Source organism: Balaenoptera physalus (assembly GCF_965194825.1).
Source record: "Balaenoptera physalus genome assembly, chromosome: 7".
NCBI classification, from domain to species: domain Eukaryota; kingdom Metazoa; phylum Chordata; class Mammalia; order Artiodactyla; family Balaenopteridae; genus Balaenoptera; species Balaenoptera physalus.
The window spans coordinates 101,482,576-101,510,412 of NC_138886.1; the positions used below are offsets into that span (position 1 = coordinate 101,482,576).

The 27,837-nt window shown below is 58.9% G+C and overlaps 1 protein-coding gene across 1 annotated transcript in view; it reads left to right on the forward strand.

The window, feature by feature from the left end:
- Positions 1-428: 428 nt before the first annotated feature.
- Positions 429-27,837, forward strand: part of LOC309665229 (NUT family member 2G-like) — a gene marked incomplete at its 5' end in the record, with an annotated part of 29,333 nt that continues 1,924 nt past the window's right edge. The window contains 6 exons of the mRNA XM_082471420.1: positions 429-432; positions 1,005-1,441; positions 24,505-24,782; positions 25,736-25,838; positions 26,917-27,057; positions 27,561-27,830. Of these exons, the coding sequence (XP_082327546.1) occupies positions 429-432; positions 1,005-1,441; positions 24,505-24,782; positions 25,736-25,838; positions 26,917-27,057; positions 27,561-27,830 (1,233 nt within the window). The remainder of the gene's footprint in view (positions 433-1,004; positions 1,442-24,504; positions 24,783-25,735; positions 25,839-26,916; positions 27,058-27,560; positions 27,831-27,837) is intronic.

Below are 27,837 nucleotides of genomic sequence, written 5' to 3' on the forward strand. Positions count from 1 at the left end.
TATGACACCTGTTCTGATTAATTAGGTGCACCGTTTTGTGTACCTTGTTCTCCTGAACAGGGATGTGTTCCAGACAATTTGATCGCCATGGCAACTGGCTTATGCCTGCTTCTCAGATTTTCTTTCCGTTATTGGGAGCTGGAAGGGGAAGGACCACAGGCGGTCTGTACTCCCATGACCAATGTAACATGACAATTCCCTGGCCCTTGTTTAATCCTCTGCAGCCATCACTGGCTGTGAAATGACAGAATCTAAGGGACACGTGCCTACCTCTCACACACCACCACCCCCACCCCCGCCTCCTAGGAACAGAACTCCTGAGTGATGACAGTGACTCTGGGCACTGGGGAGGGGGTGGCAGGACGTGGCCCATGTTACGTGTCTGCTGTGGGTTGTTCTGAGAGGCAGGTGCATTCTGGGCCAATGTTATGGGTTTGTATCGGGATTCCATTAGAGAGATATTTTCCAGCATTTTGTTTTGTTTTGTGAGGCTAGGAAAGAAAGAGGGGATTTATACTGAGCATCAGGAAAAGGAGGACTGAGGAGGAGGTGGGGCCCTAATATTTTACACAATACCTGTCCACAAAGGGCCTTTGGGTGCCTAGAACTTACCTTGGAGAAGGTCCCTACCTGCTAGTACGCCGGCTGAGGGGCATTTCTCACAGAGCGGATGTCCACCCAGTTCCAGGTCTTAGGAGACAGCCTGTGAGGCTTAGGTGCCAGGGGGTGCCTTAGGGAGGCTCTCCAAGTCAGTGCTTGCTGAGGCGATTTCTTCTCGGCAGACAGGGGTCAGGGACCTTGGTGGATGGGCGCGGGGTCACCAGTGGAATAATTCTCAACTGGAGGTCAGGGCATGAAAATCACTTGAAGACAATTGCACGCTGCACAGTTTCCCTTGCCAAGTGTCCCTCACCTGTGGAGATTTACACTCTGATGCCACAGAAAGCCTCAGTCCCACTTGCCCATTCTCCTCCTCCATTCACTCCTTTCCTTTGCCTCAACAGGATGTCCAGTGCTGGGAACGGATGTGACCATGAACCCCGGTGCCTCCTTGTCTACTTTCACGGCAGTGCCCTTCCCTCCACCCATTCCTGGCGCCCAGCACCGGCCACCCTGGCAGCAGCACCTGCCACGTCCCATCACCCCAGCATTCCCTCCTGGCAGCAGCCTGCTGCTGCCAGCTTTCACCAGGACGCCTTTGGTGGCTAATGGTGGCCGTGGCCCCAGTGCCCCTGGGGCTTGCAACCTCACTGTCCAAGTCAGGTCAAAAGGGAGGACAGTGGAGGCCCCCCAGACTCAGACCTTTGTCGTTGCTCAGGCCCTCCTCAACTGGAGCGCTCCAGGGGCCCTTAGCAGGAGTGCTGAATGTCCTGCACCCGTATTCTTAGTAACCCCTGTGATGGGGACCGTTGTGACTGCTCCAGCTGTTGGAGGAAGTCAGGCTGGCAAGGGAGGCTGGACCCCAGGCTTTCCTCCTCAAGCTCCACCACCAGCTGCCCAGCTGGCCCCTATCATTCGCCCAGTGAAGTCTGGGCCATGGCCACATGGCACTTCCAGGGAGGGCCGCCTGGCCACCAACCAGTCCAACGCCTCGCAGGATGGCTCCTCTAACACCCAGAGCGAGTACAGTAACTTCGTACGTAGGCAGCACATCAAGCCCCTGGCCCGGAGACACCTTCGCCTGAGTCCTGATGCAGAAGCTTTTTCCTGCTTTCTCATGTGAGTGAACGCTCAGGGGGTCCTGAGCTTATGGGAGCTTTTAGATAAAGAGGAACTGGGGATGGACTCGCACGTTAGGTTTCTAGGGCTACTGGAAGGAAGGTGTGAGGGCGATGTCCATGCTATGAGAGGGCACATTGTCGGTCACATGGGTGGGCCTGCCAGTCCGTGATATCAGGACTGAAATGTGCCCTATCTCAACGGGCCCCACCACCCTGTGAGTCTGGCCAGCTTGCTCTTCCATGATTCTCATGGTAATATGGACTGAAGACTTGCAGTCAGAGAGGGTCGTGGTGTAAGGTGAGGAGCCAAGGAGTGGATGCCGCACTCTCCTGTGGTGCCGTGTGCTTCATACAGGACTTGAGTGTACATGGCCAGGGGAGGTCACTTCAGAGGAGGGGGAGGAGCACGGGGCCCAGGAGAGCGCTTTATGCATGCCTCCACTTCGTTGTGGAGAATTCCACTAGGAACAGGGTGATGGTAGAGCTCTCCTAAGGGCGTGGGCTCTCTCCCACTAGAGTTGTGAGCCTGGCAAGCCTTTCCATCCTAAACCTCCGGACCCTCGTAAAAAGGGGACAATTACACTTCACTCAGAGGACTGTGCCGAAGAGTCCTTGGGCTAATCTATGAAGTGTTAGCAGATTGCTTGGCACATGCCACGCCTCATTGATGATGATGATTTTTCTGATGAAAATGCAGCCTTGAGGAGGAAAAGAGCTCCCCAAGGCACAATGTCCCAGCTCTAGCCTGGGAGTGGGTGGTCGTCCTTGAGTGAGTGTGAGGCGGTGACAGCAGTGGCCGGGAAGGCTTGTCTTTGCCCTCCCAGACGCCCGCCTCTCACCCTCCTGTTGCTCAGTCATTCTGGGTTGAGTGATGTGTGGTCCACATGGGCGGGTGGGGTCAGGCAGGTGGGGGCTGGGCTGGGCCGGGAGACTGACCCCGAGGGCTTACAGCTCAGTGCTTCGATCCGTGGACCGTCTGAATCCCACCGTGCTGCTGGAGGAGGGACTGCGGAGGGCCGTGCAGGAATGGCGGCGCTTGAGCAACCTTGACCGGATGATCTACTACGACAGGGCGGAAAAGTGAGTCAGCGTCCTGGGCCCAGGGGCTGCGTGGAGGGTGAGGCGAGTGGGTGAGGGCAGGGTCTGGCCGTGGCGGTGCTCATCAGAGAGGACAGAGGAGAAGGGCTGTCACCCAGCACAGGGGCCCCGCAGCCCAGGGGCCCTACTGTCCTCCAGAAACCCCTCCCTCACCTTGAGAGTTTGAGACTTCTGTCCTTCCTCCACCAGGAGCTCTGCCCTCCCCTGATTTTGACCTACCCTTGCCTTGACATGAAGGTCTCAGGACGGGGCAGGGTGAAGCTGTGAGTCCAGTAGGGGTCCCACTCCGGCCATATGGGCTGGGCCGGGGAAAGAGCTCCACCCGCCAGCCTGCTGCTTCCTTAGTGGTGGGTGGCTGGCGGCCACTAACATGGATTTGGGACCACCTCTCCTCATGAAAAGTGCCCTGAGTGGGTACCCTAGCATCCCTGAAGAGGCTGGGGAAGCCAGCTGTCGTCGGCCCAAGGGTCTCCGGCCCTTCCAGTGTTTGCTCCATGGTAATCCCCTTGGTTTAAGAAACAAAAGCAAACAAACGAGCGCCTCTCAGAGGAAGGGAAGGCCTCTCCTCTAAGCTCAGCATCCACATCGTCCAGCCTCTCCTGGGCCCTGTCTCCAGGTCTATGTTGCAGGACTCTCAGTCCTAGCCCAGGGTCCTGGATTCGGGCAAGGACCCCTGTGGGGAACACATGCCTGTTCCAGCCTCTGGCTGTCAGCCCTTCATGTGGTTCTGGATGGGGACGGGGGCATGAGGAGGGTGCCCCCTGGGTCAGCCATGTGTCCCGTTGACCTGGTTCAATTCAGCGACCTGGGTCTATGCTGTTGAATGCCCTCCAGTGCTGGTGAGGCAGGAAGGGTCCCAGATCTTGTTATCACTTCCAGGAGCAGCTCTCTGCTGTGGACAGCACCTCACAGGGCCTTGACGGCCCCAAGGCACATCCTGTCCCAGTGCCTCATTCTTGGCTGCCTTTGTTGGGCTCCAGAACCGAGGCCTTTTTCTCAGGGTGGCCTGTGCCTCCGTCACCCCCCAGGTTCATGGAATTTGCGGCCGAGGAGGAGATGCACATTCAGCATTTGCAGTGCATGCAGTGCGCGCAGGACCTGCCTCCTCCAGCCCCACCGAAGCTGGATCCTCGGGGGCCCCCAGCCCCGAAAGTGCACCTTCAGCCAGGCACCCAGGTTCCCACTGGAGCTGAAGGCACAGGTAACAGGGGCCTAGGGTTGGCCACCGTCCCCATGTGGATCCTTTTCTTTCAAGACAGGGGCATTGGTCTTTCAACCAAAACAGCCACCGAGGCGGGGTGTGGGGAGGTGGGGTCTCAGCTGCCCTTTGTCACTACGGGGTATTGACTTGGTCAGTTTTGTAACTCCTCTCACACCTCCCTGTCAAAGGACCCCACACGAAGTCTGCCTAAGAAGTGGGCTTGATGGGGAGACCCCTAGAAAATTGGAGGTTCCCCACTTCCTTACTTGTGACTCTCTTAGATGACCCCCTAACCTCCCCTCTCCAACTGTGCATGAGGCTTCAGATGGTCCTGACCCCTCCCACACCCACATCAACGTCCCCCAAACAATGCCCTCACCAACGTGCGCTCGGTGGTCAGGAGGTGGACCGGGAGTCCCTCACCTTCCTTCCCTTCCTCCTGCTCTGCCTCAGCCTGTGCTCCCAGGATGTCCGGCCCCAGGGCCCAGCCCTCGCACCCGAAGCCACACAGATCCCAGCGGACCCCGGAGCCCAAGGCGCCCAAGGAGATTCCCCCTGAGACTGTGAGGGAGTATGTGGACAGGATGGAGGCGCTGGTGGGGACCGTCCACTCAGCCAGAGGCAAGTCACATGCAGAATGTGGAAAGGACGGAAATGAGCTGAAGCAGGAAGAGGACGACACCTACTTGGACCCGTGTCTCTTGAGCTACATTGACGAGCTGCGTTCCCGGGAAGACTCTGTCACCAAGGTAGGCTGGGCCTGGAGCCTGGGGTCTACAAGATGCCAGGGCATGGAACTCTCAGCACCCAAGATCTGGGTTCTGCTCAGGCCGATGGGACTTAAGCTCAGCTCCTTGTTCCTGAGCCCGGTGTTAGGGGAGGTTTACGCAGATGTATGTGTGTATATGTTTGTGTCTGTGTGTATGCCTTTGTGTGTCTGTGTATGTGCATCTGTATATGTGCTCTTTTGTGTGTGACTGCGTATGTGCATGTGTGAGTGTGTGTGTGTGTGCTGACCATCCCCGCCTTGTGGAGGAGAGTGGGGGTGGGTCTCTGCTTTTCACTTTCCCTCCTGGTCTTCTTGTGTCACAGGCCACTCCTGGCCAAGGATGCTCACAGCCTCTTCTTTCTGTCCGAGGTGGAGAAAATCATTCAACCTCGATTCCTGGCAGAATTGTTTTCCCCAGACCCACAGCTGGATCTCTTGGCCCTTGCTGAGGAGCTGAAGCAGGAGGAAGGACTCAGCCCTGAAGAAGTGAGCCAGGGGAGGGAGAGGGACACTTAGGGAGCCAGGGGACTCCAGGGGAGGGGGGACCCCAGGTGATCCAGGGGACAGGGGAAACCAGGTGGCCCAGGGGAACCAGAGGAGGGGGGGATCGCAGGTAGAACAGGGGAGACAAGGGACACCCAGGAAGGCCAGGGCACGGAGGGACCCCAGTGAGCAGGGGAGAGGTAGAGCCCCAGAACAGGAGGCCCACATGGCTCTGTCCATCCCTTCCCTGCCTCGGAGGCCTGGCATGGGGAAGGGCCCTCTCTGGGGTGGGTGCAGCGCAAGGTGATAGGAAGGAGAGGATGGGGAGCCGGGAGCGGAGGGAAGGACACACAGCTGGGAATAAGGTGCAGGAGGATGGCAGGAATGCCACCGTGTCTGTATTTGGAGTCTAGTCCTGGGGTCACCCGTCCCCTCCTCCCCCCCAGGGCCATTGTCCCACTGCCCAGTGCTCCTCCTCTCACTCGTGCGCGTGGAGCCGTCACGGTCCTCCTCCCTCCTACCAGCTGGTGCAGAAACAACTCCTGGACTTGAAAGAGGACGAAGGTGGGCCGGGAGCCCCGAGCCACAGTGCACCCGGAATGGGCTCAAGTCCATCTGAGTCCCACGCCGGCCAAGATGCCCAGAGGCACGACCAAGACCGCCATCTAGGGGTCAGTGATGAAAACTGCCCACCAGAGATTGATGTTGAGGCTCTTCATAGGCCCATCCGAACAGACACTGGCCCGTTCGTGCTCAGAGTCTTTGTTCCCTGTCGAGGACGTCAGGCTGGCAAGGGAGGCTGGACCCCAGGCTTTCCTCCTCACGCTCCACCACCAGCTGCCCACCTGGCCCCTATCATTCGCCCAGTGAACTCTGGGCCATGGCCACATGGCACTTCCAGGGAGGGCCGCCTGGCCACCAACCAGTCCAACGCCTCACAAGATGGCTCCTCTAACCCCCAGAGAGAGTACAGTAACTTCCGCCATTGGCAGCGCTTCAAGCCCCTGGCCCGGAGACACTTTCGCCTGAGTCCTGATGCAGAAGCTTTTTCCTGCTTTCTCATGTGAGTGAATGCTCAGGGGGTCCTGAGCTTATGGGAGCTTTTAGATAAAGAGGAACTGGGGATGGACTCGCACGTTAGGTTTCTAGGGATACTAGAAGGAAGGTGTGAGGGCGATGTCCATGCTATGAGAGGGCACATTGTCGGTCACATGGGTGGGCCTGCCAGTCCGTGATATCAGGACTGAAATGTTCCCTATCTCAACGGGCCCCACCACCCTGTGAGTCTGGCCAGCTTGCTCTTCCATGATTCTCATGGTAATATGGACTGAAGACTTGCAGTCAGAGAGGGTCGTGGTGTAAGGTGAGGAGCCAAGGAGTGGATGCCGCACTCTCCTGTGGTGCCGTGTCCTTCATACAGGACTTGAGTGTACATGGCCAGGGGAGGTCACTTCAGAGGAGGGAGAGGAGCGCGGGGCCCAGGAGAGCGCTTTATGCATGCCTCCACTTCGTTGTGGAGAATTCCACTAGGAACAGGGTGATGGTAGAGCTCTCCTAAGGGCGTGGGCTCTCTCCCACTAGAGTTGTGAGCCTGGCAGGCATTTCCATCCTAAACCTCCGGTCCCTGGTAAAAAGGGGACAATTACACTTCACTCAGAGGACTGTGCCGAAGAGTCCTTGGGCTAATCTATGAAGTGTTAGCAGATTGCATGGCACATGCCATGCCTCATTGATGATGGTGATTTTTATGATGAAAATGCAGCCTTGAGGAGGAAAAGAGCTCCCCAAGGCACAATGTCCCAGCTCTAGTCTGGGAGTGGATGGTCGTCCTTGAGTGAGTGTGAGGCGGTGACAGCAGTGGCCGGGAAGGCTTGTCTTTGCCCTCCCAGACGCCCGCCTCTCACCCTCCTGTTGCTCAGTCATTCTGGGTTGAGTGATGTGTGGTCCACATGGGCGGGTGGGGTCAGGCAGGTGGGGGCTGGGCTGGGCCGGGAGACTGACCCCGAGTGCTTACAGCCCAGTGCTTCGATCCGTGGCCCGCCTGAATCCCACCGTGCTGCTGGAGGAGGGACTGCGGAGGGCCATGCAGGAATGGCGGCGCTTGAGCAACCTTGACCGGATGATCTACTACGACAGGGCGGAAAAGTGAGTCAGCGTCCTGGGCCCAGGGGCTGCGTGGAGGGTGAGGCGAGTGGGTGAGGGCAGGGTCTGGCCGTGGGGGTGCTCATCAGAGAGGACAGAGGAGAAGGGCTGTCACCCAGCACAGGGGCCCCGCAGCCCAGGGGCCCTACTGTCCTCCAGAAACCCCTCCCTCACCTTGAGAGTTTGAGACTTCTGTCCTTCCTCCACCAGGAGCTCTGCCCTCCCCTGATTTTGACCTACCCTTGCCTTGACATGAAGGTCTCAGGACGGGGCAGGGTGAAGCTGTGAGTCCAGTAGGGGTCCCACTCCGGCCATATGGGCTGGGCCGGGGAAAGAGCTCCACCCGCCAGCCTGCTGCTTCCTTAGTGGTGGGTGGCTGGCGGCCACTAACATAGATTTGGGACCACCTCTCCTCATGAAAAGTGCCCTGAGTGAGTACCCTGGCATCCTTGAAGAGGCTGGGGAAGCCAGCTGTCGTCGGCCCAAGGGTCTCCGGCCCTTCCAGTGTTTGCTCCATGGTAATCCCCTTGGTTTAAGAAACAAAAGCAAACAAACGAGCGCCTCTCAGAGGAAGGGAAGGCCTCTCCTCTAAGCTCAGCATCCACATCGTCCAGCCTCTCCTGGGCCCTGTCTCCAGGTCTATGTTGCAGGACTCTCAGTCCTAGCCCAGGGTCCTGGATTCGGGCACGGACCCCTGTGGGGAACACATGCCTGTTCCAGCCTCTGGCTGTCAGCCCTTCATGTGGTTCTGGATGGGGACGGGGGCATGAGGAGGGTGCCCCCTGGGTCAGCCATGTGTCCCGTTGACCTGGTTCAATTCAGCGACCTGGGTCTATGCTGTTGAATGCCCTCCAGTGCTGGTGAGGCAGGAAGGGTCCCAGATCTTGTTATCACTTCCAGGAGCAGCTCTCTGCTGTGGACAGCACCTCACAGGGCCTTGACGGCCCCAAGGCACATCCTGTCCCAGTGCCTCATTCTTGGCTGCCTTTGTTGGGCTCCAGAACCGAGGCCTTTTTCTCAGGGTGGCCTGTGCCTCCGTCACCCCCCAGGTTCATGGAATTTGCGGCCGAGGAGGAGATGCACATTCAGCATTTGCAGTGCATGCAGTGCGCGCAGGACCTGCCTCCTCCAGCCCCACCGAAGCTGGATCCTCGGGGGCCCCCAGCCCCGAAAGTGCACCTTCAGCCAGGCACCCAGGTTCCCACTGGAGCTGAAGGCACAGGTAACAGGGGCCTAGGGTTGGCCACCGTCCCCATGTGGATCCTTTTCTTTCAAGACAGGGGCATTGGTCTTTCAACCAAAACAGCCACCGAGGCGGGGTGTGGGGAGGTGGGGTCTCAGCTGCCCTTTGTCACTACGGGGTATTGACTTGGTCAGTTTTGTAACTCCTCTCACACCTCCCTGTCAAAGGACCCCACACGAAGTCTGCCTAAGAAGTGGGCTTGATGGGGAGACCCCTAGAAAATTGGAGGTTCCCCACTTCCTTACTTGTGACTCTCTTAGATGACCCCCTAACCTCCCCTCTCCAACTGTGCATGAGGCTTCAGATGGTCCTGACCCCTCCCACACCCACATCAACGTCCCCCAAACAATGCCCTCACCAACGTGCGCTCGGTGGTCAGGAGGTGGACCGGGAGTCCCTCACCTTCCTTCCCTTCCTCCTGCTCTGCCTCAGCCTGTGCTCCCAGGATGTCCGGCCCCAGGGCCCAGCCCTCGCACCCGAAGCCACACAGATCCCAGCGGACCCCGGAGCCCAAGGCGCCCAAGGAGATTCCCCCTGAGACTGTGAGGGAGTATGTGGACAGGATGGAGGCGCTGGTGGGGACCGTCCACTCAGCCAGAGGCAAGTCACATGCAGAATGTGGAAAGGACGGAAATGAGCTGAAGCAGGAAGAGGACGACACCTACTTGGACCCGTGTCTCTTGAGCTACATTGACGAGCTGCGTTCCCGGGAAGACTCTGTCACCAAGGTAGGCTGGGCCTGGAGCCTGGGGTCTACAAGATGCCAGGGCATGGAACTCTCAGCACCCAAGATCTGGGTTCTGCTCAGGCCGATGGGACTTAAGCTCAGCTCCTTGTTCCTGAGCCCGGTGTTAGGGGAGGTTTACGCAGATGTATGTGTGTATATGTTTGTGTCTGTGTGTATGCCTTTGTGTGTCTGTGTATGTGCATCTGTATATGTGCTCTTTTGTGTGTGACTGCGTATGTGCATGTGTGAGTGTGTGTGTGTGTGCTGACCATCCCCGCCTTGTGGAGGAGAGTGGGGGTGGGTCTCTGCTTTTCACTTTCCCTCCTGGTCTTCTTGTGTCACAGGCCACTCCTGGCCAAGGATGCTCACAGCCTCTTCTTTCTGTCCGAGGTGGAGAAAATCATTCAACCTCGATTCCTGGCAGAATTGTTTTCCCCAGACCCACAGCTGGATCTCTTGGCCCTTGCTGAGGAGCTGAAGCAGGAGGAAGGACTCAGCCCTGAAGAAGTGAGCCAGGGGAGGGAGAGGGACACTTAGGGAGCCAGGGGACTCCAGGGGAGGGGGGACCCCAGGTGATCCAGGGGACAGGGGAAACCAGGTGGCCCAGGGGAACCAGAGGAGGGGGGGATCGCAGGTAGAACAGGGGAGACAAGGGACACCCAGGAAGGCCAGGGCACGGAGGGACCCCAGTGAGCAGGGGAGAGGTAGAGCCCCAGAACAGGAGGCCCACATGGCTCTGTCCATCCCTTCCCTGCCTCGGAGGCCTGGCATGGGGAAGGGCCCTCTCTGGGGTGGGTGCAGCGCAAGGTGATAGGAAGGAGAGGATGGGGAGCCGGGAGCGGAGGGAAGGACACACAGCTGGGAATAAGGTGCAGGAGGATGGCAGGAATGCCACCGTGTCTGTATTTGGAGTCTAGTCCTGGGGTCACCCGTCCCCTCCTCCCCCCCAGGGCCATTGTCCCACTGCCCAGTGCTCCTCCTCTCACTCGTGCGCGTGGAGCCGTCACGGTCCTCCTCCCTCCTACCAGCTGGTGCAGAAACAACTCCTGGACTTGAAAGAGGACGAAGGTGGGCCGGGAGCCCCGAGCCACAGTGCACCCGGAATGGGCTCAAGTCCATCTGAGTCCCACGCCGGCCAAGATGCCCAGAGGCACGACCAAGACCGCCATCTAGGGGTCAGTGATGAAGCCTGCCCACCAGAGATTGATGTTGAGGCTCTTCATAGGCCCATCCGAACAGACACTGGCCCGTTCGTGCTCAGAGTCTTTGTTCCCTGTCGAGGACGTCAGGCTGGCAAGGGAGGCTGGACCCCAGGCTTTCCTCCTCACGCTCCACCACCAGCTGCCCACCTGGCCCCTATCATTCGCCCAGTGAACTCTGGGCCATGGCCACATGGCACTTCCAGGGAGGGCCGCCTGGCCACCAACCAGTCCAACGCCTCGCAAGATGGCTCCTCTAACCCCCAGAGAGAGTACAGTAACTTCCGCCATTGGCAGCGCTTCAAGCCCCTGGCCCGGAGACACTTTCGCCTGAGTCCTGATGCAGAAGCTTTTTCCTGCTTTCTCATGTGAGTGAATGCTCAGGGGGTCCTGAGCTTATGGGAGCTTTTAGATAAAGAGGAACTGGGGATGGACTCGCACGTTAGGTTTCTAGGGATACTAGAAGGAAGGTGTGAGGGCGATGTCCATGCTATGAGAGGGCACATTGTCGGTCACATGGGTGGGCCTGCCAGTCCGTGATATCAGGACTGAAATGTTCCCTATCTCAACGGGCCCCACCACCCTGTGAGTCTGGCCAGCTTGCTCTTCCATGATTCTCATGGTAATATGGACTGAAGACTTGCAGTCAGAGAGGGTTGTGGTGTAAGGTGAGGAGCCAAGGAGTGGATGCCGCACTCTCCTGTGGTGCCGTGTCCTTCATACAGGACTTGAGTGTACATGGCCAGGGGAGGTCACTTCAGAGGAGGGAGAGGAGCGCGGGGCCCAGGAGAGCGCTTTATGCATGCCTCCACTTCGTTGTGGAGAATTCCACTAGGAACAGGGTGATGGTAGAGCTCTCCTAAGGGCGTGGGCTCTCTCCCACTAGAGTTGTGAGCCTGGCAGGCATTTCCATCCTAAACCTCCGGTCCCTGGTAAAAAGGGGACAATTACACTTCACTCAGAGGACTGTGCCGAAGAGTCCTTGGGCTAATCTATGAAGTGTTAGCAGATTGCATGGCACATGCCATGCCTCATTGATGATGGTGATTTTTATGATGAAAATGCAGCCTTGAGGAGGAAAAGAGCTCCCCAAGGCACAATGTCCCAGCTCTAGTCTGGGAGTGGATGGTCGTCCTTGAGTGAGTGTGAGGCGGTGACAGCAGTGGCCGGGAAGGCTTGTCTTTGCCCTCCCAGACGCCCGCCTCTCACCCTCCTGTTGCTCAGTCATTCTGGGTTGAGTGATGTGTGGTCCACATGGGCGGGTGGGGTCAGGCAGGTGGGGGCTGGGCTGGGCCGGGAGACTGACCCCGAGTGCTTACAGCCCAGTGCTTCGATCCGTGGCCCGCCTGAATCCCACCGTGCTGCTGGAGGAGGGACTGCGGAGGGCCATGCAGGAATGGCGGCGCTTGAGCAACCTTGACCGGATGATCTACTACGACAGGGCGGAAAAGTGAGTCAGCGTCCTGGGCCCAGGGGCTGCGTGGAGGGTGAGGCGAGTGGGTGAGGGCAGGGTCTGGCCGTGGGGGTGCTCATCAGAGAGGACAGAGGAGAAGGGCTGTCACCCAGCACAGGGGCCCCGCAGCCCAGGGGCCCTACTGTCCTCCAGAAACCCCTCCCTCACCTTGAGAGTTTGAGACTTCTGTCCTTCCTCCACCAGGAGCTCTGCCCTCCCCTGATTTTGACCTACCCTTGCCTTGACATGAAGGTCTCAGGACGGGGCAGGGTGAAGCTGTGAGTCCAGTAGGGGTCCCACTCCGGCCATATGGGCTGGGCCGGGGAAAGAGCTCCACCCGCCAGCCTGCTGCTTCCTTAGTGGTGGGTGGCTGGCGGCCACTAACATAGATTTGGGACCACCTCTCCTCATGAAAAGTGCCCTGAGTGAGTACCCTGGCATCCTTGAAGAGGCTGGGGAAGCCAGCTGTCGTCGGCCCAAGGGTCTCCGGCCCTTCCAGTGTTTGCTCCATGGTAATCCCCTTGGTTTAAGAAACAAAAGCAAACAAACGAGCGCCTCTCAGAGGAAGGGAAGGCCTCTCCTCTAAGCTCAGCATCCACATCGTCCAGCCTCTCCTGGGCCCTGTCTCCAGGTCTATGTTGCAGGACTCTCAGTCCTAGCCCAGGGTCCTGGATTCGGGCAAGGACCCCTGTGGGGAACACATGCCTGTTCCAGCCTCTGGCTGTCAGCCCTTCATGTGGTTCTGGATGGGGACGGGGGCATGAGGAGGGTACCCCTGGGTCAGCCATGTGTCCCGTTGACCTGGTTCAATTCAGCGACCTGGGTCTATGCTGTTGAATGCCCTCCAGTGCTGGTGAGGCAGGAAGGGTCCCAGATCTTGTTATCACTTCCAGGAGCAGCTCTCTGCTGTGGACAGCACCTCACAGGGCCTTGACGGCCCCAAGGCACATCCTGTCCCAGTGCCTCATTCTTGGCTGCCTTTGTTGGGCTCCAGAACCGAGGCCTTTTTCTCAGGGTGGCCTGTGCCTCCGTCACCCCCCAGGTTCATGGAATTTGCGGCCGAGGAGGAGATGCACATTCAGCATTTGCAGTGCATGCAGTGCGCGCAGGACCTGCCTCCTCCAGCCCCACCGAAGCTGGATCCTCGGGGGCCCCCAGCCCCGAAAGTGCACCTTCAGCCAGGCACCCAGGTTCCCACTGGAGCTGAAGGCACAGGTAACAGGGGCCTAGGGTTGGCCACCGTCCCCATGTGGATCCTTTTCTTTCAAGACAGGGGCATTGGTCTTTCAACCAAAACAGCCACCGAGGCGGGGTGTGGGGAGGTGGGGTCTCAGCTGCCCTTTGTCACTACGGGGTATTGACTTGGTCAGTTTTGTAACTCCTCTCACACCTCCCTGTCAAAGGACCCCACACGAAGTCTGCCTAAGAAGTGGGCTTGATGGGGAGACCCCTAGAAAATTGGAGGTTCCCCACTTCCTTACTTGTGACTCTCTTAGATGACCCCCTAACCTCCCCTCTCCAACTGTGCATGAGGCTTCAGATGGTCCTGACCCCTCCCACACCCACATCAACGTCCCCCAAACAATGCCCTCACCAACGTGCGCTCGGTGGTCAGGAGGTGGACCGGGAGTCCCTCACCTTCCTTCCCTTCCTCCTGCTCTGCCTCAGCCTGTGCTCCCAGGATGTCCGGCCCCAGGGCCCAGCCCTCGCACCCGAAGCCACACAGATCCCAGCGGACCCCGGAGCCCAAGGCGCCCAAGGAGATTCCCCCTGAGACTGTGAGGGAGTATGTGGACAGGATGGAGGCGCTGGTGGGGACCGTCCACTCAGCCAGAGGCAAGTCACATGCAGAATGTGGAAAGGACGGAAATGAGCTGAAGCAGGAAGAGGACGACACCTACTTGGACCCGTGTCTCTTGAGCTACATTGACGAGCTGCGTTCCCGGGAAGACTCTGTCACCAAGGTAGGCTGGGCCTGGAGCCTGGGGTCTACAAGATGCCAGGGCATGGAACTCTCAGCACCCAAGATCTGGGTTCTGCTCAGGCCGATGGGACTTAAGCTCAGCTCCTTGTTCCTGAGCCCGGTGTTAGGGGAGGTTTACGCAGATGTATGTGTGTATATGTTTGTGTCTGTGTGTATGCCTTTGTGTGTCTGTGTATGTGCATCTGTATATGTGCTCTTTTGTGTGTGACTGCGTATGTGCATGTGTGAGTGTGTGTGTGTGTGCTGACCATCCCCGCCTTGTGGAGGAGAGTGGGGGTGGGTCTCTGCTTTTCACTTTCCCTCCTGGTCTTCTTGTGTCACAGGCCACTCCTGGCCAAGGATGCTCACAGCCTCTTCTTTCTGTCCGAGGTGGAGAAAATCATTCAACCTCGATTCCTGGCAGAATTGTTTTCCCCAGACCCACAGCTGGATCTCTTGGCCCTTGCTGAGGAGCTGAAGCAGGAGGAAGGACTCAGCCCTGAAGAAGTGAGCCAGGGGAGGGAGAGGGACACTTAGGGAGCCAGGGGACTCCAGGGGAGGGGGGACCCCAGGTGATCCAGGGGACAGGGGAAACCAGGTGGCCCAGGGGAACCAGAGGAGGGGGGGATCGCAGGTAGAACAGGGGAGACAAGGGACACCCAGGAAGGCCAGGGCACGGAGGGACCCCAGTGAGCAGGGGAGAGGTAGAGCCCCAGAACAGGAGGCCCACATGGCTCTGTCCATCCCTTCCCTGCCTCGGAGGCCTGGCATGGGGAAGGGCCCTCTCTGGGGTGGGTGCAGCGCAAGGTGATAGGAAGGAGAGGATGGGGAGCCGGGAGCGGAGGGAAGGACACACAGCTGGGAATAAGGTGCAGGAGGATGGCAGGAATGCCACCGTGTCTGTATTTGGAGTCTAGTCCTGGGGTCACCCGTCCCCTCCTCCCCCCCAGGGCCATTGTCCCACTGCCCAGTGCTCCTCCTCTCACTCGTGCGCGTGGAGCCGTCACGGTCCTCCTCCCTCCTACCAGCTGGTGCAGAAACAACTCCTGGACTTGAAAGAGGACGAAGGTGGGCCGGGAGCCCCGAGCCACAGTGCACCCGGAATGGGCTCAAGTCCATCTGAGTCCCACGCCGGCCAAGATGCCCAGAGGCACGACCAAGACCGCCATCTAGGGGTCAGTGATGAAGCCTGCCCACCAGAGATTGATGTTGAGGCTCTTCATAGGCCCATCCGAACAGACACTGGCCCGTTCGTGCTCAGAGTCTTTGTTCCCTGTCGAGGACGTCAGGCTGGCAAGGGAGGCTGGACCCCAGGCTTTCCTCCTCACGCTCCACCACCAGCTGCCCACCTGGCCCCTATCATTCGCCCAGTGAACTCTGGGCCATGGCCACATGGCACTTCCAGGGAGGGCCGCCTGGCCACCAACCAGTCCAACGCCTCGCAAGATGGCTCCTCTAACCCCCAGAGAGAGTACAGTAACTTCCGCCATTGGCAGCGCTTCAAGCCCCTGGCCCGGAGACACTTTCGCCTGAGTCCTGATGCAGAAGCTTTTTCCTGCTTTCTCATGTGAGTGAATGCTCAGGGGGTCCTGAGCTTATGGGAGCTTTTAGATAAAGAGGAACTGGGGATGGACTCGCACGTTAGGTTTCTAGGGATACTAGAAGGAAGGTGTGAGGGCGATGTCCATGCTATGAGAGGGCACATTGTCGGTCACATGGGTGGGCCTGCCAGTCCGTGATATCAGGACTGAAATGTTCCCTATCTCAACGGGCCCCACCACCCTGTGAGTCTGGCCAGCTTGCTCTTCCATGATTCTCATGGTAATATGGACTGAAGACTTGCAGTCAGAGAGGGTTGTGGTGTAAGGTGAGGAGCCAAGGAGTGGATGCCGCACTCTCCTGTGGTGCCGTGTCCTTCATACAGGACTTGAGTGTACATGGCCAGGGGAGGTCACTTCAGAGGAGGGAGAGGAGCGCGGGGCCCAGGAGAGCGCTTTATGCATGCCTCCACTTCGTTGTGGAGAATTCCACTAGGAACAGGGTGATGGTAGAGCTCTCCTAAGGGCGTGGGCTCTCTCCCACTAGAGTTGTGAGCCTGGCAGGCATTTCCATCCTAAACCTCCGGTCCCTGGTAAAAAGGGGACAATTACACTTCACTCAGAGGACTGTGCCGAAGAGTCCTTGGGCTAATCTATGAAGTGTTAGCAGATTGCATGGCACATGCCATGCCTCATTGATGATGGTGATTTTTATGATGAAAATGCAGCCTTGAGGAGGAAAAGAGCTCCCCAAGGCACAATGTCCCAGCTCTAGTCTGGGAGTGGATGGTCGTCCTTGAGTGAGTGTGAGGCGGTGACAGCAGTGGCCGGGAAGGCTTGTCTTTGCCCTCCCAGACGCCCGCCTCTCACCCTCCTGTTGCTCAGTCATTCTGGGTTGAGTGATGTGTGGTCCACATGGGCGGGTGGGGTCAGGCAGGTGGGGGCTGGGCTGGGCCGGGAGACTGACCCCGAGTGCTTACAGCCCAGTGCTTCGATCCGTGGCCCGCCTGAATCCCACCGTGCTGCTGGAGGAGGGACTGCGGAGGGCCATGCAGGAATGGCGGCGCTTGAGCAACCTTGACCGGATGATCTACTACGACAGGGCGGAAAAGTGAGTCAGCGTCCTGGGCCCAGGGGCTGCGTGGAGGGTGAGGCGAGTGGGTGAGGGCAGGGTCTGGCCGTGGGGGTGCTCATCAGAGAGGACAGAGGAGAAGGGCTGTCACCCAGCACAGGGGCCCCGCAGCCCAGGGGCCCTACTGTCCTCCAGAAACCCCTCCCTCACCTTGAGAGTTTGAGACTTCTGTCCTTCCTCCACCAGGAGCTCTGCCCTCCCCTGATTTTGACCTACCCTTGCCTTGACATGAAGGTCTCAGGACGGGGCAGGGTGAAGCTGTGAGTCCAGTAGGGGTCCCACTCCGGCCATATGGGCTGGGCCGGGGAAAGAGCTCCACCCGCCAGCCTGCTGCTTCCTTAGTGGTGGGTGGCTGGCGGCCACTAACATAGATTTGGGACCACCTCTCCTCATGAAAAGTGCCCTGAGTGAGTACCCTGGCATCCTTGAAGAGGCTGGGGAAGCCAGCTGTCGTCGGCCCAAGGGTCTCCGGCCCTTCCAGTGTTTGCTCCATGGTAATCCCCTTGGTTTAAGAAACAAAAGCAAACAAACGAGCGCCTCTCAGAGGAAGGGAAGGCCTCTCCTCTAAGCTCAGCATCCACATCGTCCAGCCTCTCCTGGGCCCTGTCTCCAGGTCTATGTTGCAGGACTCTCAGTCCTAGCCCAGGGTCCTGGATTCGGGCAAGGACCCCTGTGGGGAACACATGCCTGTTCCAGCCTCTGGCTGTCAGCCCTTCATGTGGTTCTGGATGGGGACGGGGGCATGAGGAGGGTACCCCCTGGGTCAGCCATGTGTCCCGTTGACCTGGTTCAATTCAGCGACCTGGGTCTATGCTGTTGAATGCCCTCCAGTGCTGGTGAGGCAGGAAGGGTCCCAGATCTTGTTATCACTTCCAGGAGCAGCTCTCTGCTGTGGACAGCACCTCACAGGGCCTTGACGGCCCCAAGGCACATCCTGTCCCAGTGCCTCATTCTTGGCTGCCTTTGTTGGGCTCCAGAACCGAGGCCTTTTTCTCAGGGTGGCCTGTGCCTCCGTCACCCCCCAGGTTCATGGAATTTGCGGCCGAGGAGGAGATGCACATTCAGCATTTGCAGTGCATGCAGTGCGCGCAGGACCTGCCTCCTCCAGCCCCACCGAAGCTGGATCCTCGGGGGCCCCCAGCCCCGAAAGTGCACCTTCAGCCAGGCACCCAGGTTCCCACTGGAGCTGAAGGCACAGGTAACAGGGGCCTAGGGTTGGCCACCGTCCCCATGTGGATCCTTTTCTTTCAAGACAGGGGCATTGGTCTTTCAACCAAAACAGCCACCGAGGCGGGGTGTGGGGAGGTGGGGTCTCAGCTGCCCTTTGTCACTACGGGGTATTGACTTGGTCAGTTTTGTAACTCCTCTCACACCTCCCTGTCAAAGGACCCCACACGAAGTCTGCCTAAGAAGTGGGCTTGATGGGGAGACCCCTAGAAAATTGGAGGTTCCCCACTTCCTTACTTGTGACTCTCTTAGATGACCCCCTAACCTCCCCTCTCCAACTGTGCATGAGGCTTCAGATGGTCCTGACCCCTCCCACACCCACATCAACGTCCCCCAAACAATGCCCTCACCAACGTGCGCTCGGTGGTCAGGAGGTGGACCGGGAGTCCCTCACCTTCCTTCCCTTCCTCCTGCTCTGCCTCAGCCTGTGCTCCCAGGATGTCCGGCCCCAGGGCCCAGCCCTCGCACCCGAAGCCACACAGATCCCAGCGGACCCCGGAGCCCAAGGCGCCCAAGGAGATTCCCCCTGAGACTGTGAGGGAGTATGTGGACAGGATGGAGGCGCTGGTGGGGACCGTCCACTCAGCCAGAGGCAAGTCACATGCAGAATGTGGAAAGGACGGAAATGAGCTGAAGCAGGAAGAGGACGACACCTACTTGGACCCGTGTCTCTTGAGCTACATTGACGAGCTGCGTTCCCGGGAAGACTCTGTCACCAAGGTAGGCTGGGCCTGGAGCCTGGGGTCTACAAGATGCCAGGGCATGGAACTCTCAGCACCCAAGATCTGGGTTCTGCTCAGGCCGATGGGACTTAAGCTCAGCTCCTTGTTCCTGAGCCCGGTGTTAGGGGAGGTTTACGCAGATGTATGTGTGTATATGTTTGTGTCTGTGTGTATGCCTTTGTGTGTCTGTGTATGTGCATCTGTATATGTGCTCTTTTGTGTGTGACTGCGTATGTGCATGTGTGAGTGTGTGTGTGTGTGCTGACCATCCCCGCCTTGTGGAGGAGAGTGGGGGTGGGTCTCTGCTTTTCACTTTCCCTCCTGGTCTTCTTGTGTCACAGGCCACTCCTGGCCAAGGATGCTCACAGCCTCTTCTTTCTGTCCGAGGTGGAGAAAGTCATTCAACCTCGATTCCTGGCAGAATTGTTTTCCCCAGACCCACAGCTGGATCTCTTGGCCCTTGCTGAGGAGCTGAAGCAGGAGGAAGGACTCAGCCCTGAAGAAGTGAGCCAGGGGAGGGAGAGGGACACTTAGGGAGCCAGGGGACTCCAGGGGAGGGGGGACCCCAGGTGATCCAGGGGACAGGGGAAACCAGGTGGCCCAGGGGAACCAGAGGAGGGGGGGATCGCAGGTAGAACAGGGGAGACAAGGGACACCCAGGAAGGCCAGGGCACGGAGGGACCCCAGTGAGCAGGGGAGAGGTAGAGCCCCAGAACAGGAGGCCCACATGGCTCTGTCCATCCCTTCCCTGCCTCGGAGGCCTGGCATGGGGAAGGGCCCTCTCTGGGGTGGGTGCAGCGCAAGGTGATAGGAAGGAGAGGATGGGGAGCCGGGAGCGGAGGGAAGGACACACAGCTGGGAATAAGGTGCAGGAGGATGGCAGGAATGCCACCGTGTCTGTATTTGGAGTCTAGTCCTGGGGTCACCCGTCCCCTCCTCCCCCCCAGGGCCATTGTCCCACTGCCCAGTGCTCCTCCTCTCACTCGTGCGCGTGGAGCCGTCACGGTCCTCCTCCCTCCTACCAGCTGGTGCAGAAACAACTCCTGGACTTGAAAGAGGACGAAGGTGGGCCGGGAGCCCCGAGCCACAGTGCACCCGGAATGGGCTCAAGTCCATCTGAGTCCCACGCCGGCCAAGATGCCCAGAGGCACGACCAAGACCGCCATCTAGGGGTCAGTGATGAAGCCTGCCCACCAGAGATTGATGTTGAGGCTCTTCATAGGCCCATCCGAACAGACACTGGCCCGTTCGTGCTCAGAGTCTTTGTTCCCTGTCGAGGACGTCAGGCTGGCAAGGGAGGCTGGACCCCAGGCTTTCCTCCTCACGCTCCACCACCAGCTGCCCACCTGGCCCCTATCATTCGCCCAGTGAACTCTGGGCCATGGCCACATGGCACTTCCAGGGAGGGCCGCCTGGCCACCAACCAGTCCAACGCCTCGCAAGATGGCTCCTCTAACCCCCAGAGAGAGTACAGTAACTTCCGCCATTGGCAGCGCTTCAAGCCCCTGGCCCGGAGACACTTTCGCCTGAGTCCTGATGCAGAAGCTTTTTCCTGCTTTCTCATGTGAGTGAATGCTCAGGGGGTCCTGAGCTTATGGGAGCTTTTAGATAAAGAGGAACTGGGGATGGACTCGCACGTTAGGTTTCTAGGGATACTAGAAGGAAGGTGTGAGGGCGATGTCCATGCTATGAGAGGGCACATTGTCGGTCACATGGGTGGGCCTGCCAGTCCGTGATATCAGGACTGAAATGTTCCCTATCTCAACGGGCCCCACCACCCTGTGAGTCTGGCCAGCTTGCTCTTCCATGATTCTCATGGTAATATGGACTGAAGACTTGCAGTCAGAGAGGGTTGTGGTGTAAGGTGAGGAGCCAAGGAGTGGATGCCGCACTCTCCTGTGGTGCCGTGTCCTTCATACAGGACTTGAGTGTACATGGCCAGGGGAGGTCACTTCAGAGGAGGGAGAGGAGCGCGGGGCCCAGGAGAGCGCTTTATGCATGCCTCCACTTCGTTGTGGAGAATTCCACTAGGAACAGGGTGATGGTAGAGCTCTCCTAAGGGCGTGGGCTCTCTCCCACTAGAGTTGTGAGCCTGGCAGGCATTTCCATCCTAAACCTCCGGTCCCTGGTAAAAAGGGGACAATTACACTTCACTCAGAGGACTGTGCCGAAGAGTCCTTGGGCTAATCTATGAAGTGTTAGCAGATTGCATGGCACATGCCATGCCTCATTGATGATGGTGATTTTTATGATGAAAATGCAGCCTTGAGGAGGAAAAGAGCTCCCCAAGGCACAATGTCCCAGCTCTAGTCTGGGAGTGGATGGTCGTCCTTGAGTGAGTGTGAGGCGGTGACAGCAGTGGCCGGGAAGGCTTGTCTTTGCCCTCCCAGACGCCCGCCTCTCACCCTCCTGTTGCTCAGTCATTCTGGGTTGAGTGATGTGTGGTCCACATGGGCGGGTGGGGTCAGGCAGGTGGGGGCTGGGCTGGGCCGGGAGACTGACCCCGAGTGCTTACAGCCCAGTGCTTCGATCCGTGGCCCGCCTGAATCCCACCGTGCTGCTGGAGGAGGGACTGCGGAGGGCCATGCAGGAATGGCGGCGCTTGAGCAACCTTGACCGGATGATCTACTACGACAGGGCGGAAAAGTGAGTCAGCGTCCTGGGCCCAGGGGCTGCGTGGAGGGTGAGGCGAGTGGGTGAGGGCAGGGTCTGGCCGTGGGGGTGCTCATCAGAGAGGACAGAGGAGAAGGGCTGTCACCCAGCACAGGGGCCCCGCAGCCCAGGGGCCCTACTGTCCTCCAGAAACCCCTCCCTCACCTTGAGAGTTTGAGACTTCTGTCCTTCCTCCACCAGGAGCTCTGCCCTCCCCTGATTTTGACCTACCCTTGCCTTGACATGAAGGTCTCAGGACGGGGCAGGGTGAAGCTGTGAGTCCAGTAGGGGTCCCACTCCGGCCATATGGGCTGGGCCGGGGAAAGAGCTCCACCCGCCAGCCTGCTGCTTCCTTAGTGGTGGGTGGCTGGCGGCCACTAACATAGATTTGGGACCACCTCTCCTCATGAAAAGTGCCCTGAGTGAGTACCCTGGCATCCTTGAAGAGGCTGGGGAAGCCAGCTGTCGTCGGCCCAAGGGTCTCCGGCCCTTCCAGTGTTTGCTCCATGGTAATCCCCTTGGTTTAAGAAACAAAAGCAAACAAACGAGCGCCTCTCAGAGGAAGGGAAGGCCTCTCGTCTAAGCTCAGCATCCACATCGTCCAGCCTCTCCTGGGCCCTGTCTCCAGGTCTATGTTGCAGGACTCTCAGTCCTAGCTCAGTGTCCTGGATTCGGTCAGGGACCCCTGTGGGGAACACATGCCTGTTCCAGCCTCTGGCTGTCAGCCCTTCATGTGGTTCTGGATGGGGACGGGGGCATGAGGAGGGTGCCCCCTGGGTCAGCCATGTGTCCCGTTGACCTGGTTCAATTCAGCGACCTGGGTCTATGCTGTTGAATGCCTTCCAGTGCTGGTGAGGCAGAAAGGGTCCCAGATCTTGTTATCACTTCCAGGAGCAGCTCTCTGCTGTGGACAGCACCTCACAGGGCCTTGAAGGCCCCAAGGCACATCCTGTCCCAGTGCCTCATTCTTGGCTGCCTTTGTTGGGCTCCAGAACCCAGGCCTTTTTCTCAGGGTGGCCTGTGCCTCCGTCACCCCCCAGGTTCATGGAATTTGCGGCCGAGGAGGAGATGCACATTCAGCATTTGCAGTGCATGCAGTGCGCGCAGGACCTGCCTCCTCCAGCCCCACCGAAGCTGGATCCTCGGGGGCCCCCAGCCCCGAAAGAGCACCGTCAGCCAGGCACACAGGTTCCCACTGGAGCTGAAGGCACAGGTAACAGGGGCCTAGGTTTGGCCACCGTCCCCATGTGGATCCTTTTCTTTCAAGACAGGGGCATTGGTCTTTCAACCAAAACAGCCACCGAGGCGGGGTGTGGGGAGGTGGGGTCTCAGCTGCCCTTTGTCACTACGGGGTATGGACTTGGTCAATTTTGTAACTCCTCTCACACCTCCCTGTCAAAGGACCCCACACGAAGTCTGCCTAAGAAGTGGGCTTGATGGGAGACCCCTAGAAAATTGGAGGTTCCCCACTTCCTTACTTGTGACTCTCTTAGATGACCCCCTAACCTCCCCTCTCCAACTGTACATGAGGCTTCAGATGGTCCTGACCCCTCCCACTCCCACATCAACGTCCCCCAAACAATGCCCTCACCAACGTGCGCTCGGTAGTCAGGAGGTGGACCGGGAGTCCCTCACCTTCCTTCCCTTCCTCCTGCTCTGCCTCAGCCTGTGCTCCCAGGATGTCCGGCCCCAGGGCCCAGCCCTCGCACCCGAAGCCACACAGATCCCAGCGGACCCCGGAGCCCAAGGCGCCCAAGGAGATTCCCCCTGAGACTGTGAGGGAGTATGTGGACAGGATGGAGGCGCTGGTGGGGCCCGTCCACTCAGCCAGAGGCAAGTCACATGCAGAATGTGGAAAGGACGGAAATGAGCTGAAGCAGGAAGAGGACGACACCTACTTGGACCCGTGTCTCTTGAGCTACATTGACGAGCTGCGTTCCCGGGAAGACTCTGTCACCAAGGTAGGCTGGGCCTGGAGCCTGGGGTCTACAAGATGCCAGGGCATGGAACTCTCAGCACCCAAGATCTGGGTTCTGCTCAGGCCGATGGGACTTAAGCTCAGCTCCTTGTTCCTGAGCCCGGTGTTAGGGGAGGTTTACGCAGATGTATGTGTGTATATGTTTGTGTCTGTGTGTATGCCTTTGTGTGTCTGTGTATGTGCATCTGTATAAGTGCTCTTTTGTGTGTGACTGTGTATGTGCATGTGTGAGTGTGTGTGTGTGTGCTGACCATCCCCGCCTTGTGGAGGAGAGTGGGGGTGGGTCTCTGCTTTTCACTTTCCCTCCTGGTCTTCTTGTGTCACAGGCCACTCCTGGCCAAGGATGCTCACAGCCTCTTCTTTCTGTCCGAGGTGGAGGCAGTCATTCACCCTCGATTCCTGGCAGAATTGTTTTCCCCAGACCCACAGCTGGATCTCTTGGCCCTTGCTGAGGAGCTGAAGCAGGAGGAAGGACTCAGCCCTGAAGAAGTGAGCCAGGGGAGGGAGAGGGACACTTAGGGAGCCAGGGGACTCCACGGGAGAGGGGACCCCAGGTGATCCAGGGGACAGGGGAAACCAGGTGGCCCAGGGGAGCCAGAGGAGGGAGGGATCGCAGGGAGAACAGGGGAGACAAGGGACACCCAGGAAGACCAGGGCACGGAGGGACCCCAGTGAGCAGGGGAGAGGTCGGGCCCCAGAACAGGAGGCCCACATGGCTCTGTCCATCCCTTCCCTGCCTCGGAGGCCTGGCATGGGGAAGGGCCCTCTCTGGGGTGGGTGCAGCGCAGGGTGATAGGAAGGAGAGGATGGGGAGCCGGGAGCGGAGGGAAGGACACACAGCTGGGAATAAGGTGCAGGAGGATGGCAGGAATGCCACCGTGTCTGTATTTGGAGTCTAGTCCTGGGGTCACCCGTCCCCTCCTCCCCCCCAGGGCCATTGTCCCACTGCCCAGTGCTCCTCCTCTCACACGTGCGCGTGGAGCCGTCACTGTCCTCCTCCCTCCTACCAGCTGGTGCGGAAGCAACTCCTGGACTTGAAAGAGGACGAAGGTGAGCCGGCAGCCCCGATCCACAGTGCACCCGGAATGGGCTCAAGTCCATCTGAGTCCCACGCCGGCCAAGATGCCCAGAGGCACGACCAAGACCGCCATGTAGGGGTCAGTGATGAAGCCTGCCCACCAGAGATTGATGTTGAGGCTCTTCATAGGCCCATCCGAACAGTGCTCAGAGACTTTGTTCCCTCTCGAGGACGTCAGGCTGGCAAGGGAGGCTGGACCCCAGGCTTTCCTCCTCAAGCTCCACCACCAGCTGCCCAGCTGGCCCCTATCGTTCGCCCAGTGAACTCTGGGCCATGGCCACATGGCACTTCCAGGGAGGGCCGCCTGGCCACCAACCAGCCCAACGCCTCGCAGGATGGCTCCTCTAACCCCCAGAGAGAGTACAGTAACTTCCGCCGTTGGCAGCGCTTCAAGCCCCTGGCCCGGAGACACTTTCGCCTGAGTCCTGATGAAGAAGCTTTTTCCTGCTTTCTCATGTGAGTGAACGCTCAGGGGGTCCTGAGCTTATGGGAGCTTTTAGATAAAGAGGACCTGGGGATGGACTCGCACGTTAGGTTTCTAGGGATACTGGAAGGAAGGTGTGAGGGCGATGTCCATGCTATGAGAGGGCACATTGTCGGTCACATGGGTGGGCCTGCCAGTCCGTGACATCAGGACTGAAATGTGCCCTATCTCAACTGGCCCCACCACCCTGTGAGTCTGACCAGCTTGCTCTTCCATGATCCTCATGGTAATATGGACTGCAGACTTGCAGTCAGAGAGGGTCGTGGTGTAAGGTGAGGAGCCAAGGAGTGGATGCCGCACTCTCCTGTGGTGCCGTGTCCTTCATACAGGAAGTGAGCGTACATGGCCAGGGGAGGTCACTTCAGAGGAGGGGGAGGAGCACGGGGCCCAGGAGAGCGCTTTATGCATGCCTCCACTTCGTTGTGGAGAATTCCACTAGGAACAGGGTGATGGTAGAGCTCTCCTAAGGGAGTGGGCTCTCTCCCACTAGAGTTGTGAGCCTGGCACGCATTTCCATCCTAAACCTCCGGTCCCTGGTAAACAGGGGACAATTACACTTCACTCAGAGGACTGTGCCGAAGACGCCATGGGCTAATCTATGAAGTGTGAGTAGATTGCTTGGCACATGCCATGCCTCATTGATGATGGTGATTTTTATGATGAAAATGCAGCCTTGAGGAGGAAAAGAGCTCCCCAAGGCACAATGTCCCAGCTCTAGCCTGGGAGTGGATGGTCGTCCTTGAGTGAGTGTGAGGCGGTGACAGCAGTGGCCGGGAAGGCTTGTCTTTGCCCTCCCAGACGCCCGCCTCTCACCCTCCTGTTGCTCAGTCATTCTGGGTTGAGTGATGTGTGGTCCACATGGGCGGGTGGGGTCAGGCAGGTGGGGGCTGGGCTGGGCCGGGAGACTGACCCCGAGGGCTTACAGCTCAGTGCTTCGATCCGTGGCCCACCTGAAGCCCACCATGCCGCTGGAGGAGGGACTGCGGAGGGCCGTGCAGGAATGGCGGCGCTTGAGCAACCTTGACCGGATGATCTACTACGACAGGGCGGAAAAGTGAGTCAGCGTCCTGGGCCCAGGGGCTGCGTGGAGGGTGAGGCGAGTGGGTGAGGGCAGGGTCTGGCCGTGGGGGTGCTCATCAGAGAGGACAGAGGAGAAGGGCTGTCACCCAGCACAGGGGCCCCGCAGCCCAGGGGCCCTACTGTCCCCCAGAAACCCATCCCTCACCTTGAGAGTTTGAGACTTCTGTCCTTCCTCCACCAGGAGCTCTGCCTTCCCCTGATTTTGACCTACCCTTGCCTTGACATGAAGGTCTCAGGACGGGGCAGGGTGAAGCTGTGAGTCCAGTAGGGGTCCAACTCCGGCCATATGAACAGGGCCGGGAAAGAGCTCCACCCGCCAGCCTGCTGCTTCCTTAGTGGTGGGTGGCTGGCGGCCATTAACATAGATTTGGGACCACCTCTCCTCATGAAAAGTGCCCTGAGTGGGTACCCTGGCATCCCTGAAGAGGCTGGGGAAGCCAGCTGTCGTCGGCCCAAGGGTCTCCGGCCCTTCCAGTGTTTGCTCCATGGTAATCCCCTTGGTTTAAGAAACAAAAGCAAACAAACGAGCGCCTCTCAGAGGAAGGGAAGGCCTCTCCTCTAAGCTCAGCATCCACATCGTCCAGCCTCTCCTGGGCCCTGTCTCCAGGTCTATGTTGCAAGACTCTCAGTCCTAGCCCAGGGTCCTGGATTCGGGCAAGGACCCCTGTGGGGAACACATGCCTGTTCCAGCCTCTGGCTGTCAGCCCTTCATGTGGTTCTGGATGGGGACGGGGGCATGAGGAGGGTGCCCCCTGGGTCAGCCATGTGTCCCGTTGACCTGGTTCAATTCAGCGACCTGGGTCTATGCTGTTGAATGCCCTCCAGTGCTGGTGAGGCAGGAAGGGTCCCAGATCTTGTTGTCACTTCCAGGAGCAGCTCTCTGCTGTGGACAGCACCTCACAGGGCCTTGACGGCCCCAAGGCACATCCTGTCCCAGTGCCTCATTCTTGGCTGCCTTTGTTGGGCTCCAGAACCCAGGCCTTTTTCTCAGGGTGGCCTGTGCCTCCGTCACCCCCCAGGTTCATGGAATTTGCGGCCGAGGAGGAGATGCACATTCAGCATTTGCAGTGCATGCAGTGCGCGCAGGACCTGCCTCCTCCAGCCCCACCGAAGCTGGATCCTCGGGGGCCCCCAGCCCCGAAAGAGCACCGTCAGCCAGGCACACAGGTTCCCACTGGAGCTGAAGGCACAGGTAACAGGGGCCTAGGGTTGGCCACCGTCCCCATGTGGATCCTTTTCTTTCAAGACAGGGGCATTGGTCTTTCAACCAAAACAGCCACCGAGGCGGGCTGTGGAGAGGTGGGGTCTCAGCTGCCCTTTGTCACTACGGGGTATGGACTTGGTCAATTTTGTAACTCCTCTCACACCTCCCTGTCAAAGGACCCCACACGAAGTCTGCCTAAGAAGTGGGCTTGATGGGAGACCCCTAGAAAATTGGAGGTTCCCCACTTCCTTACTTGTGACTCTCTTAGATGACCCCCTAACCTCCCCTCTCCAACTGTACATGAGGCTTCAGATGGTCCTGACCCCTCCCACTCCCACATCAACGTCCCCCAAACAATGCCCTCACCAACGTGCGCTCGGTGGTCAGGAGGTGGACCGGGAGTCCCTCACCTTCCTTCCCTTCCTCCTGCTCTGCCTCAGCCTGTGCTCCCAGGATGTCCGGCCCCAGGGCCCAGCCCTCGCACCCGAAGCCACACAGATCCCAGCGGACCCCGGAGCCCAAGGCGCCCAAGGAGATTCCCCCTGAGACTGTGAGGGAGTATGTGGACAGGATGGAGGCGCTGGTGGGGCCCGTCCACTCAGCCAGAGGCAAGTCACATGCAGAATGTGGAAAGGACGGAAATGAGCTGAAGCAGGAAGAGGACGACACCTACTTGGACCCGTGTCTCTTGAGCTACATTGACAAGCTGCGTTCCCGGGAAGACTCTGTCACCAAGGTAGGCT